The sequence below is a fragment of the Oncorhynchus masou genome, chromosome 13 (genome assembly GCF_036934945.1).
Source record: "Oncorhynchus masou masou isolate Uvic2021 chromosome 13, UVic_Omas_1.1, whole genome shotgun sequence".
Classification (NCBI taxonomy): domain Eukaryota; kingdom Metazoa; phylum Chordata; class Actinopteri; order Salmoniformes; family Salmonidae; genus Oncorhynchus; species Oncorhynchus masou.
The window spans coordinates 41,530,516-41,550,765 of record NC_088224.1 but is presented as its reverse complement, the minus strand read 5'-3'; the positions used below and the strand labels follow the sequence as shown (position 1 = coordinate 41,550,765).

Genomic DNA, 20,250 nt, shown 5'->3' with positions numbered 1-20,250 from the left:
AAATAATTCCATGGAATTCTAAACAAAACTTGTCTGCTAAATGAACTAGTGTAGCCCACAGCCATTTGGCATAGCCAGATTAGGACCTAACATAGGGACAACTCAGAGTATGCAAATTCTGTTCTGAAATAAGACTACATTTTCCTCAAATCATGCTTCTTTAGACCTGTCTAAAATAAATGGATTTATTGTGACGGTGTAGGCTATATTACATGGATTTATTAGACTTTTTTTTAAAAGGTAGATGTTCCAAAGGTCTGGATCAGTGGCTTGTAGACTATTGTGGAAGCCAGGAAATGCTAAATGTGTTTGTGTTAATTAAACAGTAAATTACCACGAGACTGACAGTTATTTGTTTGACAACCAGCAGCGGACAAAATTTCGTGACCTCCACAGCCCTAGCTGTGAATACTTTCTGAAGGCACTGTGTGTTACCAAGCAGCGTCTCTCCCACTGGATTGTGGAGGCTTTCTCCCTGAAATATTGCAGCAAAAAGCAAGGGTTACCTAGCAGTGTACATGCCCACACCACCAGGGGTCTGGCGTTGTTTAAAGAGTTGACTGCAGGAGATATTTGTGCTGCGGCGAGTCGGGCATCATCACATACTTTTGTGAGGCTTTATCAATGTAAGGATATACGAGCCTCACGCTTATCAACTGTGGAATTCAAGCAAGGCGGAAATTTCATTGGCCTTGTCAGGCGTGATTTTAGATACTTCTGCCGATGTTACGAGAGCACGACTCCCCCATAGTACGTCGTTTCCCTCCTTCAGGGAACAGTAGTTATCGTCACAATATTACGTTCAGTTGGAAGAACTCAAAGACCGGAGTTTAGAAACACTAATACAGTGCATTCGGAGGGTATTCAGACCCCTTCCCTTTTTCCATGTTGTTACATTAGTTTTATTTAAAAATTGATAAAAATATATGCATATATCCTCAAAACTACACACAAACCATAATGATAGTGAAAACATTTGTAATTATCAAAAATGTATTCAAAATAAAAAATAGAAATACCTTATTTACATACATTTGAAGTCGGAGGTTTACATACAACTTAGCCAAATACATTTAAACTCAGTTTCACAACTCCTGGCATTTAATCCTAGTAAAAATTCATTGTCTTAGGTCAGTTAGGATCACCACTTTATTTTAAGAATGTGAAACGTCAGAATAATAGTAGAGAGAACGATTTATTTCAGCTTTTATTTCTTTCATCACATTCCCAGTGGGTCAGAAGTTTACATACACTCAAATAGTATTTGGTAGCATTGCCTTTAAATTGTTTATCTTGGGTCAAATGTTTTGGGTAGCCTTCCACAAGCTTCCCAGAATAAGTTGGGTGAATTTTGTCCCATTCCTCCTGACAGAGCTGGCGTAACTGAGTCAGGTTTGTCGGCCTCCTTGCTCGCACACGCTTTTTCAGTTCTGCCCACAAATTTTCTATAGGATTGAGGTCAAAGCTTTGTGATGGCCACTCCAATACCTTGACTTTGTTGTCCTTAAGCCATTTTGCCACACATGCTTGGGGTTATTGTCCATTTGGAAGACCCATTTGCGACCAAGCTTTAACTTCCTGACTGTTGTCTCGAGATGTTGCTTCAATATATCCCCATATTTCTCTCCTCATGATGCCATCTATTTTGTGAGGTGCACCAGTCCCTCCTGCAGCAAAGCATCCCCACAACATGATGCTGTCCCCACCGTGCTTCACGGTTGGGATGGTGTTCTTCGGCTTGTATTCCACCCCCTTTTTCCACCAAACATAACGATGGTCATTACGGCCAAACCGTTCTATTTTTGTTTCATCACACCAGAGGACATTTGTCCAAAATGTATAATCTTTGTACGCATGTGCAGTTGCAAACCGTAGTATGGCTTTTTTTTTACGGCGGTTTTGGAGCAGTGGCTTCCTCCTTGCTGAGCGGCCTTTCAGGTTATGTCGATATAGGACCCGTTTTACTGTGGATAGATACTTTTGTACCTGTTGACTCCAGCATCTTCACAAGGTCCTTTGCGGTTGATCTGGGATTGATTTGCACTTTTTGCACCAAAGTATGTTCATCTCTAGGAGACAGAATGCGTCTCCTTCCTGGGTGTTATGACAGCTGCATGGTCCCAGGGTGTTTATACTTGTTCATCTGTACAAACAGTAGGGCACGTGGTACCTCCAGGTGTTTGGAAATTGCTCCCAAGGATGAACCAGACTTGTGGAGGTCTACAATTGTTTTTCTGAGGTCTGGGCTGATTTCTTTTGATTTTCCCATGATGTCAAGCAAAGAGGCACTGAGATTGAAGGAAGGCCTTGAAACACATCCACAGGTACACCTCCAATTGACTCAAATTATGTCAATTGGCCTATCAGAAGCTTCTAAAGCCATGACATCATTTTCTGGAATTTTTCAAGCTGTTTAAAGGCAGTCAACTTAGTGAATGTAAACTTCTGACCCACTGGAATTGTGATACAGTGAATTATAAGTGAAATAATCTGTCTGTAAACAATTGTTGGGAAAATGACTTGTGTCATGCACAAAGTAGATGTCCTAAACGACTTGCCAAAACTATAGTTTGTTAACAAGAAATTTGTGGAGTGTTTGAAAAACGAGTTTTAATGACTCCAACCTAAGTGTATGTTAACTTCCGACTTCAACTAAGTATTCAGACCCTTTGCTATGAGACTCGAAACTCAGCTCAGGTGCATCCTGTTTCCATTGCTTATCCTTGAGATGTTTCTACATCTTGGAGTCCACCTGTGGTACATTCAATTGATTGGACATGATTTGGAAATAAATATATGTCTATATAAAAAGGTCCCACAGTTGACAGTGCATGTCAGAGCAAAAACCAAACCATGAGGTCGAAGGAATTGTCCGTAGAGCTCCGAGACAGGATTGTGCCGAGGCACAGATCTGGGGAAGGACACAAAAAAAATGTCTGCAACATTGAAGGTCCCCAAGAACACAGTGGCATCCATCATTCTTAAATGGAAGAAGTTTGAAATGACCAAGACACTTCCTATAGCTGGCCACCCGGCCAAACTGAGCAATCGGGGGAAAGGGGCCCTGGTCAGGGAGGTGACCAAGGTCCTGATGGTCACTGACAGAGCTGCAGAGTTCTTCTATGGAGATGGGAGAACCTTCCAGTAGGACAACCATCTCTGCAGCACTCCACCAATCAGGCCTTTATAGTAGAGTGGCCAGACAGAAGCCACTCCTCAGTAAAAAAGGCACATGACACCCCGCTTGGAGTTTGCTAAAAGGCACCTCAGGACTCTCAGACCAGGAGAAACAAGATTCTCTTGTCTGATGAAACCAAAATTGAACTCTTTGGCCTGAATGCCAAGCGTCACACGTCTGGAGGAAACCTGTCACAATCCCTACAGTGAAGCATGGTGGTGGCAGCATCATCATGCTGTTGGGATGTTTTTCAGTGTCAGGGAATGGGAGACTAGTCAGGATCAAGGGAAAGATGAACAGAGAAAAGTACAGAGCGATTCGCAAAAAAATCTTCTCCAGGGCACTCAGGACCTGACTGAGACGAACGTTCACCTTTCAACAGGACAACGACCCTAAGTACACAGCCAAGACAACGCAGGAGTGGCTTCGGGACAAGTCTCTGAATGTCCTTGAGTGGCCCAGCCAGAGCCTGGACTTGAACCCGATCGAACATCTCTGGAGAAACCTGAAAATAGCCGTGCAGCAACGCTCCCCAGCCTGACAGAGCTTGAGAGGATCTGCAGAGAAGAATGAGAGAAACTCCCCAAATACAGGTGTGCCAAGATTGTAGCGTCATACCCAAGAAGACTCAAGGCTGTAATCTCTGCCAAAGTTGCTTCAACAAATTACTGAGTAAAGGGTCTGAATACTGTGATATTTCATTTTTAAAAACCTGTTTTTGCTTTGTAATTATTGGTATTGTGTGTAGATTGATGAGACTTTTTTAATCCATTTTAGAATAAAGCTGTCACGTAACAAAATATTAAGGGGTCTGAAAACTTTCCGAATGACCTATGTATGATATCCGGTTTTACTGAGTGGGATATGTTCATAGGTGGGCAGAAGAACTCACGTTGGGTGTGGCGTCACCACACTTTTGGCAGAGTGCACACTGTCTCTCATCTTTGGTCCGGTCGAGTTCCAGGGCCCCGGTTACAGCACCATTTGTACCTAGACAAGATACACCAAACACAATTATTTAATTGACCATTCACATTGTTAGGATCAAGGGAAATGCAAAATCAGTCATTGCACTCAATTTCTTTACACACAACAAAGATCTTCTTGTGCTGGTGAATGGGGTTACATGTCTGCTTTAAGACTAGGACATAAGCTTTGTCCCAAATGGCACCCTATTCCTAACACAGCTCTGGGAAAAAATGAAGAGACCACTGTAAAATTAGCAGCTTCTCTGGTTTTACTATTTATAGGTATGTGTCTGGGTAAAATTAACATTTTGGTTTTATTCTATAAACTACTGACAACATTTCTCCCAAATTCCAAATTAACATTTTTAGATCATTTATTTGCAGGAAATGACAGCTGGCCAAAATAACAAATATGCAGTGTTGTCAGACCTCATAATGCAAAGAAAATGAGTTCATATTCGTTAAAACACTAGTATCGTGTTGTTTAAACTTAGGAAGTATTCAGAAATCAATATTTGGTGGAATAACCCTGATTTTCCATCACAGCTTTCATGTGTCTTGGCATGGAGCATTGTCCTGCTGGAAAAACCAATCCTCAGAGTTGGGGAACATTGCCAGAGTAGAAAGAAGCAAGTTTTCTTCCAGGACAACACTGTACGTGGCTTGATTCATGTGTCCTTTACAAAGACATTTGCCTGATTCCAGCCTTCAGATCCTCCACCAAATTTCAGTGGTTGCGAGACCTGGAAATGCCAACGAGCCACGTACAATGGCAATTTGGTGGCGGTGATGATCTGGGGGTGCTCAGCAAGGCTGGATTTGGGCAGATTTGTCTTTGTGAAGGAAGCATGAATCAAGCCACGTACAAGTTTGTCCTGGAATAAAACTTTCTAGTCTGACAATGTTCCCCAACTCTTGAGGATTGTTTTTTCCAGCAGGACAATGCTCCATGCCACACAGCCAGGTCAATCAAGGTGTGGATGGAGGACCACCAGATCAAGACCCTGTCATGGCCAGCCCAATCTCCAGACCTGAACCCCATTGAAAACCTCTCGAATGTGATCAAGAGGAAGAATAAAGCCATCAAATAAAGCCGAGCTGCTTAGATTTTTTTGTGCCAGGAGTGGCATAAAGTGACCCAACATCAATGTGAAAGACTGCCAAGATGCATGAAAGCTGTGATTGAAAATCAGAGATATTCCACCAAATATTGATTTCCAAAATTGAAACATTATTGGGTTTAACAATGAATACTAACTTATTTTCTTTGCATTATTTGAGGAGGTCTAACAACACTGCTTCTTTTTTGTTATTTTGACCAGTTGTCATTTTCTGCAAATAAATGCTCTAAATGACAATACTCATATTTGGAATTTGGGAGAAATGTTGTCAGTAATTTATAGAATAAAACTAAACATGTTAATTTTACCTAAACAAGTACCTATAAATAGTAAAACCAGAGAAACTGATAATTTTGCAGTGGTCTCTTCATTTACAGAGCTGTGTAGTGCGCTACAGCTGACCATAGCCCTATACCTATGACCAGACTCCCTATTTGGGAAACAGCCATAGACTACATACCTTGGGATTTGAGTGGGAGGCCCTCCAGCGCCCAGGGCTGATGGGTGGTACCTGAGGATGGGGGAGGGACGCTGTTCCCCTGCTGGAGAAAGCCTGAACCACTGGTAACTTGGTACGTCCTCTCCAGCCACTGTGCATAGCTGTGCTCCATAGATGGAGGAAGAACTGCCTCGGGGAGCATACCACTGAGACAGAAGAGGGGGGAGACTTGCTCAGCAACAGAGAATTTTTAGCCCATAAGAGTCTAAGTCCTGTCTAAGTCAGGGGAAGGGGGTGAGGGGGTTGCTGCAAGCTATATGCAATTGTTTTAAGGTCATACCAAGGATCATTTAGCTATTTGATTTGGAATTTTACGATCCCTTTAAGTAGCAAACATATTTAATTTTTAATTTGACCTTTATTTTACTAGGCAAGTCAGATAAGAACAACTTCTTATTTTCAATGACTGCCTAGGAACAGTGGGTTAACTGCCTGTTCAGGGGCAGAACGACAGATTTTGTACCTTGTCAGCTCGGGGATTTGAACTTGCAACCTTTCGGTTACTAGTCCAATGCTCTAACCACTAGGCTACACTGCCTCCCCATATAAGAAAAATAGTATTTTGCCTTACTGCAATTAGCACATACAACAAATAACAGATTCAGTAGTCTTTCCACACCCACACACAAAAATATATTCTAAAAGGGAAGTTTGTTTGGAAGTGTATGCTATATCTAAGGCACTGCGTCTCAGTGCTAGAGGCGTTGCTACAGACACCCTGGTTCAAATCCAGGCTGTATCATAACCGGCCGTGATTGGGAGTCCCATAGGGTGGCTCAATTGGCCCAGCATCGTCCGGGTTTGGCCGGTGTCGGCCGTCATTGTAATTAAGAATTTGTTCTTAACTGACTTGCCTAGTTAAATAAAAGGTTAAATAATAAAAAATAAAAAAAACAAATATGTGATTTAAGAAAGACCAGTAAACATATGTATTTATCCCCTTATTTTTTGGCACTAAACAGTCTAAGCCTGAAGAGTGAGGGGGGGTTCCTACTAAGCTACACTACATGACCAGAAATATGTGGACACCTGCTCGTCAAACATCTCATTCCAAAATCATGAGCATTAATATGAAGTTGGTCCCCCCTTGCTGCTATAACACTCTTATGGGAAGGCTTTCCACTAGATGTTGGGAACATTGCAGCGGAGACTTGATTCCATTCAGTCACAAAAGCATTAGTGAGGTTGGGCAATTCCAATTCATCCCAAAGGTGTTCGATGGGGGTTGAGGTCAGAGATCTGTGCAGGCCTTTGAAGTTCTTCCACACAAATAATTTTCTGTAAGGACCGGACTTTGTACACGGGGGCATTGTAGCCTAGTGGTTAGAGCGGTGGACTAGTAACTGAAAGGTTGCAAGTTCAAATCCCCGAGCTGACAAGGTACAAATCTGTCGTTCTGCCCATGAACAGGCAGTTAACCCACTGTTCCTAGGCAGTCATTGAAAATAAGAATTTGTTCTTATCTGACTTGCCTAGTAAAATAAAGGTCAAATTAATTAAAATTGTCATGCTGAAACAAGAAAGGACCTTCACCAAAATGCGGTCAAAGTTAGAAGCACAGTATCGCCTAGAATGTCATTGTATGCTGTAGCGTTATGATTTCCCTTCACTGGAACTAAGGGGCCTGAACCATGAAAAACAGCCCCAGACCATTATTTCTCCTCCAAACTTTACAGTTGGCACCATGTATTGGAGCAGGAAGCATTCTCTGAAATGATTTGTTGGCAAGGTGGGATCCTATGACGGTGCCAAATTGAAAGTCACTGAAAGTCACTTCAGAAGGCCATTCTACTGCCAATGTTGGTCTATGGCAATTGCATGTCTGTGTGCTGGATTTTACACGTCAGCAGCAGGTGTGGCTGAAATAGACAAATCCATTAATTTGAAGGGGCGTCAACATACTTTGTATCTGGAATTGTTTTAATTAGGTCATACCTAGGATCATTTTGCTACTTGATTTGGAATTGTAAGACCCTTTGAAGTATCAAAGAAATATATAAAACAATTATTTAATTAAACATTTTATTTGGCCTTAATGCTATTAGCCCATACAAGCGCATTGAATAACTTTGATACACTACATGGAACAACAAATAGTCCCCCCCTAAACATGTAAAGGACGTTTGTTCTGAAGTGTCTGTTATACAGTGCATTCATAGACGAGACTATGGGGATATTTTATATATGAATACTTCCGCTCAGTGTTTGAGATCAATTGACACCCTTTACCATGGCACTTTGAGATTTATTTTAAACTGCAAAACCCTTATGCACCCCTGCACTTTGTATACCAGGGTTGGCTGGCCTTCTCCAGTCACAGGTATATTTTTTTATTTACATAGCCATTTTGGGTTTACTACCTTTTATTTGGGCATTTGTATTCTTCAGAAATGTGGTGGGTACTCTCTTCGTTCGCTGGACTTTATCCTGCTAACTGTTCCAAACGTCCGAACTGAATTTGGTGAAAGGGCTTTTATGTACTCTGTGCCATTGTCTTGGAACGCCTTACAAAATACTTTTAAACTGGAAGAACTTGTCCCGATTGGTATTTTTAAACCACTGATGAATGATCTTGAGACTGATTCCCTGACCGGTCAATGTTTTTAATTTGCTGTTTTTGATTTTGTTACACTCTTGTGAAGTCTATGGTTTTTACTAGATTACTTGTCATTTTTCACGTTGTTTGTCTGTAATTTTTGTAATGACTTGGTGCTGCCTATCTTGGCCAGGACGCTCTTGAAAAAGAGATTTTAAATCTCAATGAGCCCTTCCTGGTTAAATAAAGGTTAAATAAATAAATAAATTCATAAAGTATTTAGACAAAACAACAAACAATACACACACACACACACACACACACAGCATAATGACAAAGCAAAAACAGGTTTGAAAAAAAATGACAAGTTAATGTCACATTTGCATAACTATTTAGAGCCTTTACTCAGTACTTTGTTGAAGCACTTTTGGCAGTGATGACAGCCTAGAGTCTTGGGTATGACGCTACAAGCTTGGCACGCCAGTATTTGGGAAGTTTCTTCCATTCTTCTCTGCAGATCCTCTCAAGCGCTGTCAGGTTGGATGGGAAGCATCGCTGCACAGCTATTTTCAGGTCTCTCCGGAGATGTTTGATCGGATTCAAGTCCAGGCTCTGGCTGGGCAACTCAAGGACATTTAGAGACTTCAGAGTCACAAAGCCACTCCTGCGTTGCCTTGGATGTGTGCTTAGGGACGTTGTCCTGTTGGAAGGTGAAACTTCACCCCAGTCTGAGGTACTGAGCGCCCTGGAGCAGGTTTTCATCAAGGATCTCTGTCCTTTGCGCAGTTCATCTTTCCCTCGATCCTGACTAGTCTCCTAGTCCTTGCTACTAAAAAACATCCCACAGCATGATTCTGCCACCACCATGCTTCACAGTAGGGATGCTGCCAGTTTTGCCTGGTTTTATCCAGACATGACCCTTGGCATTCAGGCCAAAGAGTTCAATCTTGTTTACACCAGACCAGAGAATCTAAGAGTCCTTCAGGCGCATTTTGGCAAACTCCAAGCAGTCTGTCATGTGTCTTTTATTTTGTGGCGGCTTCTGTCTGGCAACTACCATAAAGGCCTGACTGGTGGAGTGTTACAGAGATGGGAGCACCTTCCAGAAGCACAACCATCTCCACAGAGGAACTCCGGAAGCATTGACAGTGACCATCAGCTTCTTGGTAACCTTCATAACCAACGCCCTTCTCCACCGATTGCTCAGTTTGGCTTTGCAGCCAGCTCCAGGAAGAGTCTTGGTGGATCCAAACTTATTCCATTTAAGAATGATGGAGGCCGCTGTGTTCTTGGGGACCATCAGTGCTGCAGACATTTTTTGTTACCCTTCCCCAGATCTGTGCCTCGACACAATCCTGTCTCGGAGCTATACGGACAATTCCTTCGACCTCATGGTTTGGTTTTTGCTCTGAAATGCACCGTCAATTATGGGACCTTGTATAGACAGATGTGTGCCTTTCTAAATCATGTCCAATCAATTTAATTTACCACAGGTCGACTACAAGTTGTAGAAACATCTCAAGGATGCGCAATGTTAACAGGATGCAACTGAGCTCAAATTTGAGTCTCAATTCAAATTTACATTTAGAATAAGGTTGCAACGTAACAAAATGTGGAAAAAGTGAAGAGGCCTGAACACTGACTGCACCGTATATCTGAGTGATACAGTATAAGAAAGATCAGGAAACAATTATTTATTTTTTATTACATGTACTTAACCCCTTACTTTTGGCAGTAAACAGTGTTACACACACACATTTATGCATATACACAGTTGAAGTCGGAAGTTTACATACACCTCAGCCAAATACATTTCAACTCAGTTTCACAATTCCTGACATTTAATCCTAGTAAAGATTTTCTGTCTTGGGTCAGTTAGGATCACCACCGTATTTTAAGACTGAAGTGTCAGAATAATAGTAGAGAGAATGATTGATTTCAGCTTTTATTTCTTTCACCACATTCCCAGTGGGTCAGAAGTTTACATACACTCAATTAGTATTTGGTAGCATTGACTTTAAATTGTTTAACTTGGGTCAAATGTTTACAGTAGCCTTCCACAAGCTTCCCACAATAAGTTGGGTGAATTTTGGCCCATTCCTCCTGACAGAGCTTGAGTAACTGAGTCAGGTTTGTAGGCCTCCATGCTCGCACACACTTTTTAATTTCTGCCCACACATTTTCTATAGGATTGATGTCAGGGCTTTGTGATGGCCACTCCAATACCTTGACTTTGTTGTCCTTAAGCCATTTTGCCACAACTTTGGAAGTATGCTTGGGGTCATTGACCATTTGGAAGACCAAGCTTCAACTTCCTGACTGATGTGTTGAGATGTTGCTTCAATATATCCACATAATCATCTTCCTCGTTATGCCATCTATTTTGAGACATGCACCAGTCCCTCCTGCAGCAAAGCATCCCCACAACATGATCCTGCCACCACCATGCTTCACGGTTGGGATAGTGTTCTTCAGCTTGCAAGCCTCCCCCTTTTTCCTCCAAACATAACGGTGGTCATTATGGCCAAACAGTTCTATTTTTGTGTTTCATCAGACCAGAGGACATTTCTCCAAAAAGTACAATCTTTGTCCCCATGTGTAATTGCAAACTGTAGTCTGGCTTTTTTATGGCGGTTTTGGAGCAGTGACTTTCTCCTTGCTGAGCGGCCTTTCAGGTTATGTTGATATAGGACTCATTTTTCTGTGGATATCGATACTTTTGTACCCGTTTCCTCTAGCATCTTCACAAGGTTCTTTACTGTTGTTCTGGGATTGATTTGCACTTTTCGCAACAAAGTACGTTCATCTCTAGGAGACAGAACGTGTGTCCTTCCTGAGCGGTATGACGGCTGCGTGGTCCCATTGTGTTTATAATTGCATACTATTGTTTGTACAGATGAACGTGGTACCTTCAAAAGTTTGGAAATCGCTCCCAAGTATGAACCAGACTTGTGGAGGTCTACCACTTTTTTCTGAGTTCTTGGCTGATTTCTTTTGATTTTCCCATTTTCCCAATACATCCACAGGTACACCTCCAATTGACTTAAATGATGTCAATTAGCCTGTCAGAGGCTTCTAAAGCCATGATATTTTCTGGAATTTTCCAAGCTGTTTAAAGGCCCACTGGAATGGTGATACAGTGAATTATAAGTGAAATAATCTGTCTGTAAACAATTGTTGGGAAAATTACTTGTGTTATGCAAAAAGCAGATATCCTAACCGACTTGGAAAAACTATAGTTTGTTAACAAGAAATTTGTGGAGTGGTTGAAAAACGAGTTTTAATGACTCCAACCTAAGTGTATGTAAACTTCCGACTACAACTGTATATATACACTTCCATACATTTTTTTTCAACTGGTACGGGGGAGCTTCAGATGAGTCTTGCGAGGCCTGTGAGCATCCTAGAGCAACACAACATGTACGTGTTCTAGGGAGTCTCACCTTTCCACAAGGGGTCATATTAGTGTGTAGCCCAAACTGTTGTCTCATGGTCTGACAAACACTGCAGATGCGATATTGGCGCATGCGGTGGATTGAGACGTATACAATGCAACAAAAAAAACATCTGTAGCTTAAACCAGAGGTCGACCGATTATGATTTTTCAACGCCGATACCGATAATTAGAAGACCAAAAAAAGCCTAAAAAGATTAATTGGCAGATTTCTATATAATATATATTATATATATATATATATATATTTATATATATATATATTTATTATATATTATTATATATATATAAATAATGACAATTACAACAATACTGAATTAATACTTTTATTTTAACTTAATATAATACATAAATAAAATCCATTTAGCCTCAAATAAATAATGAAACATGTTCAATTTGAAGAAGAAAGTTAAAGTGCAATATGCGCCATGTAAAAAGCTAAAGTTTTAGTTCCTTGCTCAGAACATGAGAACATATGAAAGCTGGTGGTTCCTTTTAGTGGGTTAACTTCTTCGATATAGGGGGCGCTCTTTTCATTTTTGGATAAAAAAACGTTCCCGTTTTAAACAAGATATTTTGTCACGAAAAGATGCTCGACTATGCATATAAGAAAACACTGACGTTTCCAAAACTGCAAAGATATTATCTGTGAGTGCCACAGAACTTATGCTACAGGTGAAACCAAGATGAAATTTCAAACAGGAAATGGCCCAGATTCTGAAGGGGCTGTGTTCCAATGTCTCCATATATGGCTGTGAATGTGCCAGGAATGAGCCTACACTTTGTCATTTCCCCAAGGTGTCTGCAGCATTGTGACGTATTTGTAGGCATATCATTGGAAGATTGGCCATAAGAGACTACATTTACCAGGTGCCCCCTTGGTGTCCTCCGTCAAAATTATTGCGTAATCTCCAGCTGCGTGCATGTTTCCATTTTCTTCAGAGGAGAAACACAACTGCCATGAATGATTTATCATCTAATAGATATGTGAAAAACACCTTGAGGATTGATTCTAAACAATGTTTGCCATGTTTCGGTCGATATTATGGAGTTAATTTGGAAAAAAGTTTGGCGTTGTCATGACTGAATTTTCGGGGGGTTTTCTTAGCCAAACGTGATGAACAAAACGGAGCGATTTCTCCTACACAAATAATATTTTTGGAAAAACTGAACATTTGCTATCTAACAGTCTCCTCATTGAAAACATCCGAAGTTCTTCAAAGGTAAATTATTTTATTTGAATGCTTTTCTTGTTTTTGTGAAAATGTTGCCTGCTGAATGCTAGGCTAATGCTATGCTAGCTATCAATACTCTTACACAAATGCTTGTGTAGCAATGGTTGAAAAGCATATTTTGTAAATCTGAGATGACAGTGTTGTTAACAAAAGGCTAAGCTTGTGAGTGAATATATTTCTTTCATTTCATTTACGATTTTCATGAATAGTTAACGTTGCGTTATGCTAATGAGTTTGAGGCTATGATTACGCTCCCAGATACAGGTTGCTCGATGCTAGAGGTTAAAGTAGTATTCTTTGCTAGCGTTTTAAAAACAAGTATTATATGCTTGCTTTATCTGTAGGAAAAACTATTTCTTGTCATAGTGGATTTGTTCAGGGAGATTCTCTTATCTTCTTGGTGGAAATGTGAGAAAGTCGGGCAAAATGTATAACATACAGTGCCTTGCGAAAGTATTCGGCCCCCTTGAACTTTGCGACCTTTTGCCACATTTCAGGCTTCAAACAAAGATATAAAACTGTATTTTTTTGTGAAGAATCAACAACAAGTGGGACACAATCATGAAGTGGAATGACATTTATTGGATATTTCAAACTTTTGTAACAAATCAAAAACTGAAAAATTGGGCGTGCAAAATTATTCAGCCCCTTTACTTTCAGTGCAGCAAACGCTCTCCAGAAGTTCAGTGAGGATCTCTGAATGATCCAATGTTGACCTAAATGACTAATGATGATAAATACAATCCACCTGTGTGTAATCAAGTCTCCGTATAAATGCACTTGCACTGCGATAGTCTCAGAGGTCCGTTAAAAGCGCAGAGAGCATCATGAAGAACAAGGAACACACCAGGCAGGTCGGAGATACTGTTGTGAAGAAGTTTAAAGCCGGGTTTGGATAAAAAAAGATGTCCCAAGCTTTAAACATCCCAAGGAGCACTGTGCAAGCGATAATATTGAAATGGAAGGAGTATCAGACCACTGCAAATCTACCAAGACCTGGCCGTCCCTCTAAACTTTCAGCTCATACAAGGAGAAGACTGATCAGAGATGCAGCCAAGAGGCACATGATCACTCTGGATGAACTGCAGAGATCTACAGCTGAGGTGGGAGACTCTGTCCATAGGACAACAATAAGTCGTATATTGCACAAATCTGGCCTTTATGGAAGAGTGGCAAGAAGAAAGCAATTTCTTAAAGATATCCATAAAAAGTGCCGTTTAAAGTTTGCCACAAGCCACCTGGGAGACACACCAAACATGTGGAAGAAGGTGCTCTGGTCAGATGAAACCAAAATTGAACTTTTTGGCAACAATGCAAAACGTTATGTTTGGCGTAAAAGCAACACAGCTCATCACCCTGAACACACCATACCCACTGTCAAACATGGTGGTGGCAGCATCATGGTTTGGGCCCGCTTTTCTTCAGCAGGGACAGGGAAGATGGTTAAAATTGATGGGAAGATGGGTGGAGCCAAATACAGGACCATTCTGGAAGAAAACCTGATGGAGTCTACAAAAGACCTGAGACTGGGACGGAGATTTGTCTTCCAACAAGACAATGATCCAAAACATAAAGCAAAATCTACAATGGAATGGTTCAACAATAAACATATCCAGGTGTTAGAATGGCCAAGTCAAAGTCCAGACCTGAATCCAATCGAGAATCTGTGGAAAGAACTGAAAACTGCTGTTCACAAATGCTCTCCATCCAACCTCACTGAGCTCGAGCTGTTTTGCAAGGAGGAATGGGAAAAAATGTCAGTCTCTCGATGTGCAAAACTGATAGAGACATACCCCAAGCGACTTACAGCTGTAATCGCAGCAAAAGGTGGCGCTACAAAGTATTAACTTAAGGGGGCTGAATAATTTTGCATGCCCAATCTTTCAGTTTTTGATTTGTTAAAAAAGTTTGAAATATCCAATAAATGTCGTTCCACTTCATGATTGTGTCCCACTTGTTCTTGATTCTTCACAAAAAAAATAGTTTTATATCTTTATGTTTGAAGCATGAAATGTGGCAAAAGGTCGCAAAGTTCAAGGGGGCCGAATACTTTCGCAAGGCACTGTACACAGTCATACTATCTACACATAGCGTATCCATTTACCTTGGGAAATCTTTGGAGAGTGGGTCCCACATTTTCTGATCTTGGCTATGAAACCAACTGAAAGTCTCCTCCAGCAACTGAAAGGACAGATATACTCAGTGAGTGATCTCTGTACATCACTAAGGGGAGTCAATAAGCAAAAGTTCCACTAGAGAGACTTTCAGAGTTATTTTATGCTGTTTTATTAATTGAGGAAATTAATAAAACAGAAAATCAATTTTTTGAATACTAGTCTGAGTACATAGGCAAACAAACAATGATTTGGCCAAGTATGGCCCCTAATAATGTCTATAGCATTAATGGAGGAAAGGTCTTTCTACTAACCTTCAGGTAGTGAGACCTGGCCAAACAGGTGGGACTCAGGCCCTCAGGGAGAGACTCCTCCTCCTTCAACCACTTCCTCATCACGATGACAACATCCTCATGGAATGATTTCTGATTGGTTGACAAAGGCAGGAAATAGATTTTTTTATTTCACCTTTATTTAACCATTTGAGAACAAGTTCTCATTTACAACTGCGACCTGGCCAAGATAAAGCAAAGCAGCGCGACAAAAATACAGAATTACAAACACAAATGTACAGTCAATAACACAATAGAAAAAGTCTATGTACAGTGTGTGCAAATGTAGTAAGAATAGGGTGGTACGGCAATAAATAGGCCATAGGTGAAATAATTACAATTTAGCATTAACACTGGAGTGATAGATGTGCAGATGATGTGCAAGTAGAGATACTGGGGTGCAAAAGAAAAGGAAAAACAGTGTCAAGTTTAGGAGATGGGATGCAGTGGTGTGTATTCATGGATGCTAAGGTGAGCCAGGCTTCCCCAAAAATGGCCCAACCAACAACAACATATATACACACACACACACACACACACACCACACACACATATATATATTGCTAAAAAAATAAAGGGAACACTTAAACAACACAATGTAACTCCAAGTCAATCACACTTCTGTGAAATCAAACTGTCCACTTAGGAAGCAACACTGATTGACAATAAATTTCACATGCTGTTGTGCAAATGGAATGGACGAGCTGTGGCAAGAAGGTTTGCTGCATCTGTCAGCGTAGTGTCCAGAGCATGGAGGCGCTACCAGGAGACAGGCCAGTACATCAGGAGACGTGGAGGAGGCCGTAGGAGGGCAACAACCCAACAGCAGGACCGCTACCTCCGCCTTTGTGCAAGGAGGAGCAGGAGGAGCACTGCCAGAGCCTTGCAAAATGACCTCCAGCAGGCAACAAATGTGCATGTGTCTGCTCAAACGGTCAGAAACAGACTCCATGAGGGTGGTATGAGGCCCCAATGTCCACAGGTGGGGGGTTGCGCTTACAGCCCAACACCGTGCAGGACGTTTGGCATTTGCCGGGGAACACCAAGATTGGCAAATTCGCCACTGGCGCCCTGTGCTCTTCACAGATGAAAGCAGGTTCACACTGAGCACATGTGAAAGACGTGACAGTCTGGAGACGCCGTGGAGACGCCGTGGAGAACGTTCTGCTGCCTGCAACATCCTCCGGCATGACCGGTTTGGCGGTGAGTCAGTCATGGTGTGGGGTGGCATTTCTTTGGGGGGCCGCACAGCCGTCCATGTGTTCGCCAGAGGTAGCCTGACTGCCATTAGGTACCGAGATGAGATCCTCAGACCCCTTGTGAGACCATATGCTGGTGTGGTTGGCCCTGGGTTCCTCCTAATGCAAGACAATGCTCGACCTCATGTGGCTGGAGTGTCAGCAGTTCCTGCAAGAGGAAGGCATTGATGCTATCGACTGGCCCGCCCGTTCCCCAGCCAGTGAGCATCTGACCTCCCTTGACAAATAATAAAACTATTTAATTGATAGGCATCCTATCAAATTCCATTGAGAGCATACGTCAGTTAGCTAAAATGTGCCCTTTCCTAAATTAGCCATGGAAGGAAACAGGGATTTGGATGTGTGGTTTTACTTAATTCTCCGTACTAGCCAATGACTATAACGGCAATTCTAATCCAACCATTAACTCATTTATTGTTGTGCCTCTGGGCTGAGACGCTGGAAGTTCAATATGTAGCTAGATGTAGCAGGGTAATGTTAACGAGCTAACGTTGCCCATTAATGGAAGTTAGGCAAGCGAGCAAGCATTTTGGCCAGATAGCCTAGGACAACAAAAAATGTAAAAAAGTGTGTACTGTATGACAGAGTTAGACCGTTTCTTCAACATGAAAGAGAGGAGGATGGCAATTTCTCTACAAGTAGAGAGTCCTGTTTTTCTACTTGCATGAGCGTGCACACACACAAATCAGAACCATCGACAGCCACAGCTTATGCTGATTGACTAAAGATTTTTGCTCTCTTTTAGCTGTCAGTGTATTAGACTAAGCAGAGGTGATTTGATGATGTTGAAATGTTGAAGTGGAAATGGTGCTGGAATAGTGGAGGCAGCTCCTGTTTTCTTTGTGACTTGCGGTAACTCTCTGTGGTTCTAAATCAATAGTTGCTCAGTGGTCCGAAAATCTCGGAAATAGTAACTTGCTTGACCATGCTGTAGGTCATGTAACTGTCTGCTACTGTACATGCCATATGCTTTGTGGACAGAGGTTGCTATACGGTTTCGTGATAAAACAAAAAGGTGTGATTCTGCCACTGTCTTATTGTCGCGGCCTTTAAGCCTATATATCACAGTCGCAAGGCATATTAATTAACAGGTTATAGAGTAAACAACGCAATTATCACAACACACAGGATTCAATTTACTTTACTATTAGAGTGTCTATATGAGCTATACGAGCATCTGCTAAATGACCAAAATGTAGACAGTGCCTTCAGACTATAAAAACAATGTGACTTCGTTGTTAAATCTGAACTCAAAATGGCTTAAATATATAATTATTTTCACCCATAATACCAAGTAAAAACGTTTATATAAATGTTAGCAAATTCATTGAAAAGGAAATACAGAAATATCCAATTTACATAAGTATTCACATCCAAGTCAATACTTTGTAGAGCACCTTTGCCAGCGATTACAGCGATGTCTTTTTGGGTAAGTCTAAGAGCTTTGCAAACCTGGATTGTACAATACTTGACCATTATTATTTTAAAAAGTTGATTGCTGATCACCACTATACATCCATTTAAGTCTTGCCATAGATTTTCAAGCAGATTTAAGTCAAAACGAACTAGGCCACGCATGAACATTCAAAGTAGTTTTGGTAAGCAACTTCAGAGTAGATTTGGCCTTGTGTTTTACCAGGTTTTCTAGGATTTTACCTGCGCTTATAGCTATACTCAGTTTTTTTTTTCTCAGGATAAAAATAAACTCTAGTCCAACACCGAAGACAAGCCCATAACACGATGCAGCCACCACCATGCTTGAAAATATGAAGAGTAGTACTCAGTGATGTGTTGTTGGATTTGCCACAAACAAAACGCTTTGTATTCAGGAAAAAAAGTTAAATTCTATGCAGTATTACTTTAGTGCGTTGTTGCAAACAGGATGCATGTTTTGGGATATTTGTATTCTATTCTATTTTATTATTATTGTGAAGTAACTACAATGTTGGTGATCTATCCTCAGTTCTATCACAGCCATTAAACTTTGTTTTAAAGTCACCATTGGCCTCATGGCAAAATCCTTGAGCAGTTTCCTTCCTCTCTGGTAACCGAGTTAAAAATAATAATGTTTCCGCCATCATTTCATATGACCAAAAAGGGCTTCTGGACATCAGAACAGTGATTTCTCACCTCGAACAGGATGATGATTTTTTATTTAATGAGTCGGATGTGAACGATATACTGCTCTTCCCCGGATCATGCCCTAATCCCCATCATTTACCACCACAAACCGATGCTGGCACTAAAGGCCGCACTCAACGAGCTGTAAAGGGTCATAAACAAATAAGAAAATGCTCATCTAGAGGCAGTGCTCCTCGTGCCAGTGGACTTTAATACAGGGAAACTGAAATCCCCTTTACCTAATTTCTACCAGCAAGTCAAACCTCCCGATTCCTGCTTCCAAGAGTACCAGTGACGCGCTCAATATGGAAGTGTTCAGATGAAGCGGATGCACAAACATTCCTTCAAACATGTTGCTGCTACTCTATTATATATGCATAGTTACTTCACCCCTGCCTACATGTACATATTATCTCATGTACCTCGACTAAATCGTACTCCGGAACATTAACTCGGTACTGGTACCCCTCGCATATAGCATGGTTATTTTATTGGTAGTATTTTTCCTATCGTTTTTTTTTTACTCTGTATTGTTGATTAAGGGCTCATAAGTAAGAATTTCACAGTAAGGTCTACACTGGTTGTATTCGGGGCATGTGACAAATACCATTTTATTTGAAATTCAGCATCTGCTTTTTGAAATGTTTACACATCTACCAATCGGTGCCCTATTTTGCGAGGTATTGAAAAAACTGACGCGTTCTGACTCCTAAACTTGAAATATTGTTTATCATCACGTATCTTATGGAAATGAAGAGTGCCATAGTGTGGTTTCTACACCAGAAATGAATGGTTATCTGTAGGAGGAATATATATGGTGGAGGCAATTAAGCTTGGAATGTACTGAAAAAAAGGAAAGGTAATCACATGGTTTCAGTCACTGATAAGGGTGGAGAGACATGGATTTGTGAGGAATGGGGGCTGAGGTCTGGTCAGATTAAGGGAGAAGGAACAGTTTACTGCCCGCACCACTTAACTTCCTGCCTAGCAATAAAGAGGTAATGTTTAGAGGGAAGGAGGAGACGGCACCCAAATTGGGGTATATGTATATATATATATATATATATATAATATAAATAATATAAATAATATAAATATATATATATATATACACACACACACTTGTGCTGGTGAAAACATGTCATTGTCTGATCAGCTGTCTAACCCTTTGGGGGAATAAATTTGGTTTGAGCTTTAACAATCGTCCGTGAGTTTTTACTCTGTTAATTTAAAACATAACACCTCCCTGGTCTTTGTGGTTGAATCTGTGCTTTAAATTCACTACTCGATTGAGAGACCTTACAGATGTGTGTGGGGTAAAATCATGTTAACCACTATTATTGAACACGGAATGAGTCCATGCAACTTATGTGATTTGTTAAGCACATTTTTACTCCTGAACTTATTTAGGCTTGCAATAACAAAGTCAATAC

The 20,250-nt window shown here is 41.0% G+C and overlaps 1 protein-coding gene across 1 annotated transcript in view; it reads right to left on the bottom strand.

Moving 5' to 3' along the window:
- The window catches only part of LOC135552342 (histone-lysine N-methyltransferase 2B-like), a 72,493-nt gene that overhangs the window by 20,141 nt on the left and 32,102 nt on the right, over positions 1-20,250 (bottom strand). Inside the window, 4 exon segments of the mRNA XM_064983911.1 lie at positions 4,071-4,168; positions 5,728-5,912; positions 15,096-15,172; positions 15,420-15,530. Coding sequence (XP_064839983.1) covers positions 4,071-4,168; positions 5,728-5,912; positions 15,096-15,172; positions 15,420-15,530 — 471 coding nt within the window.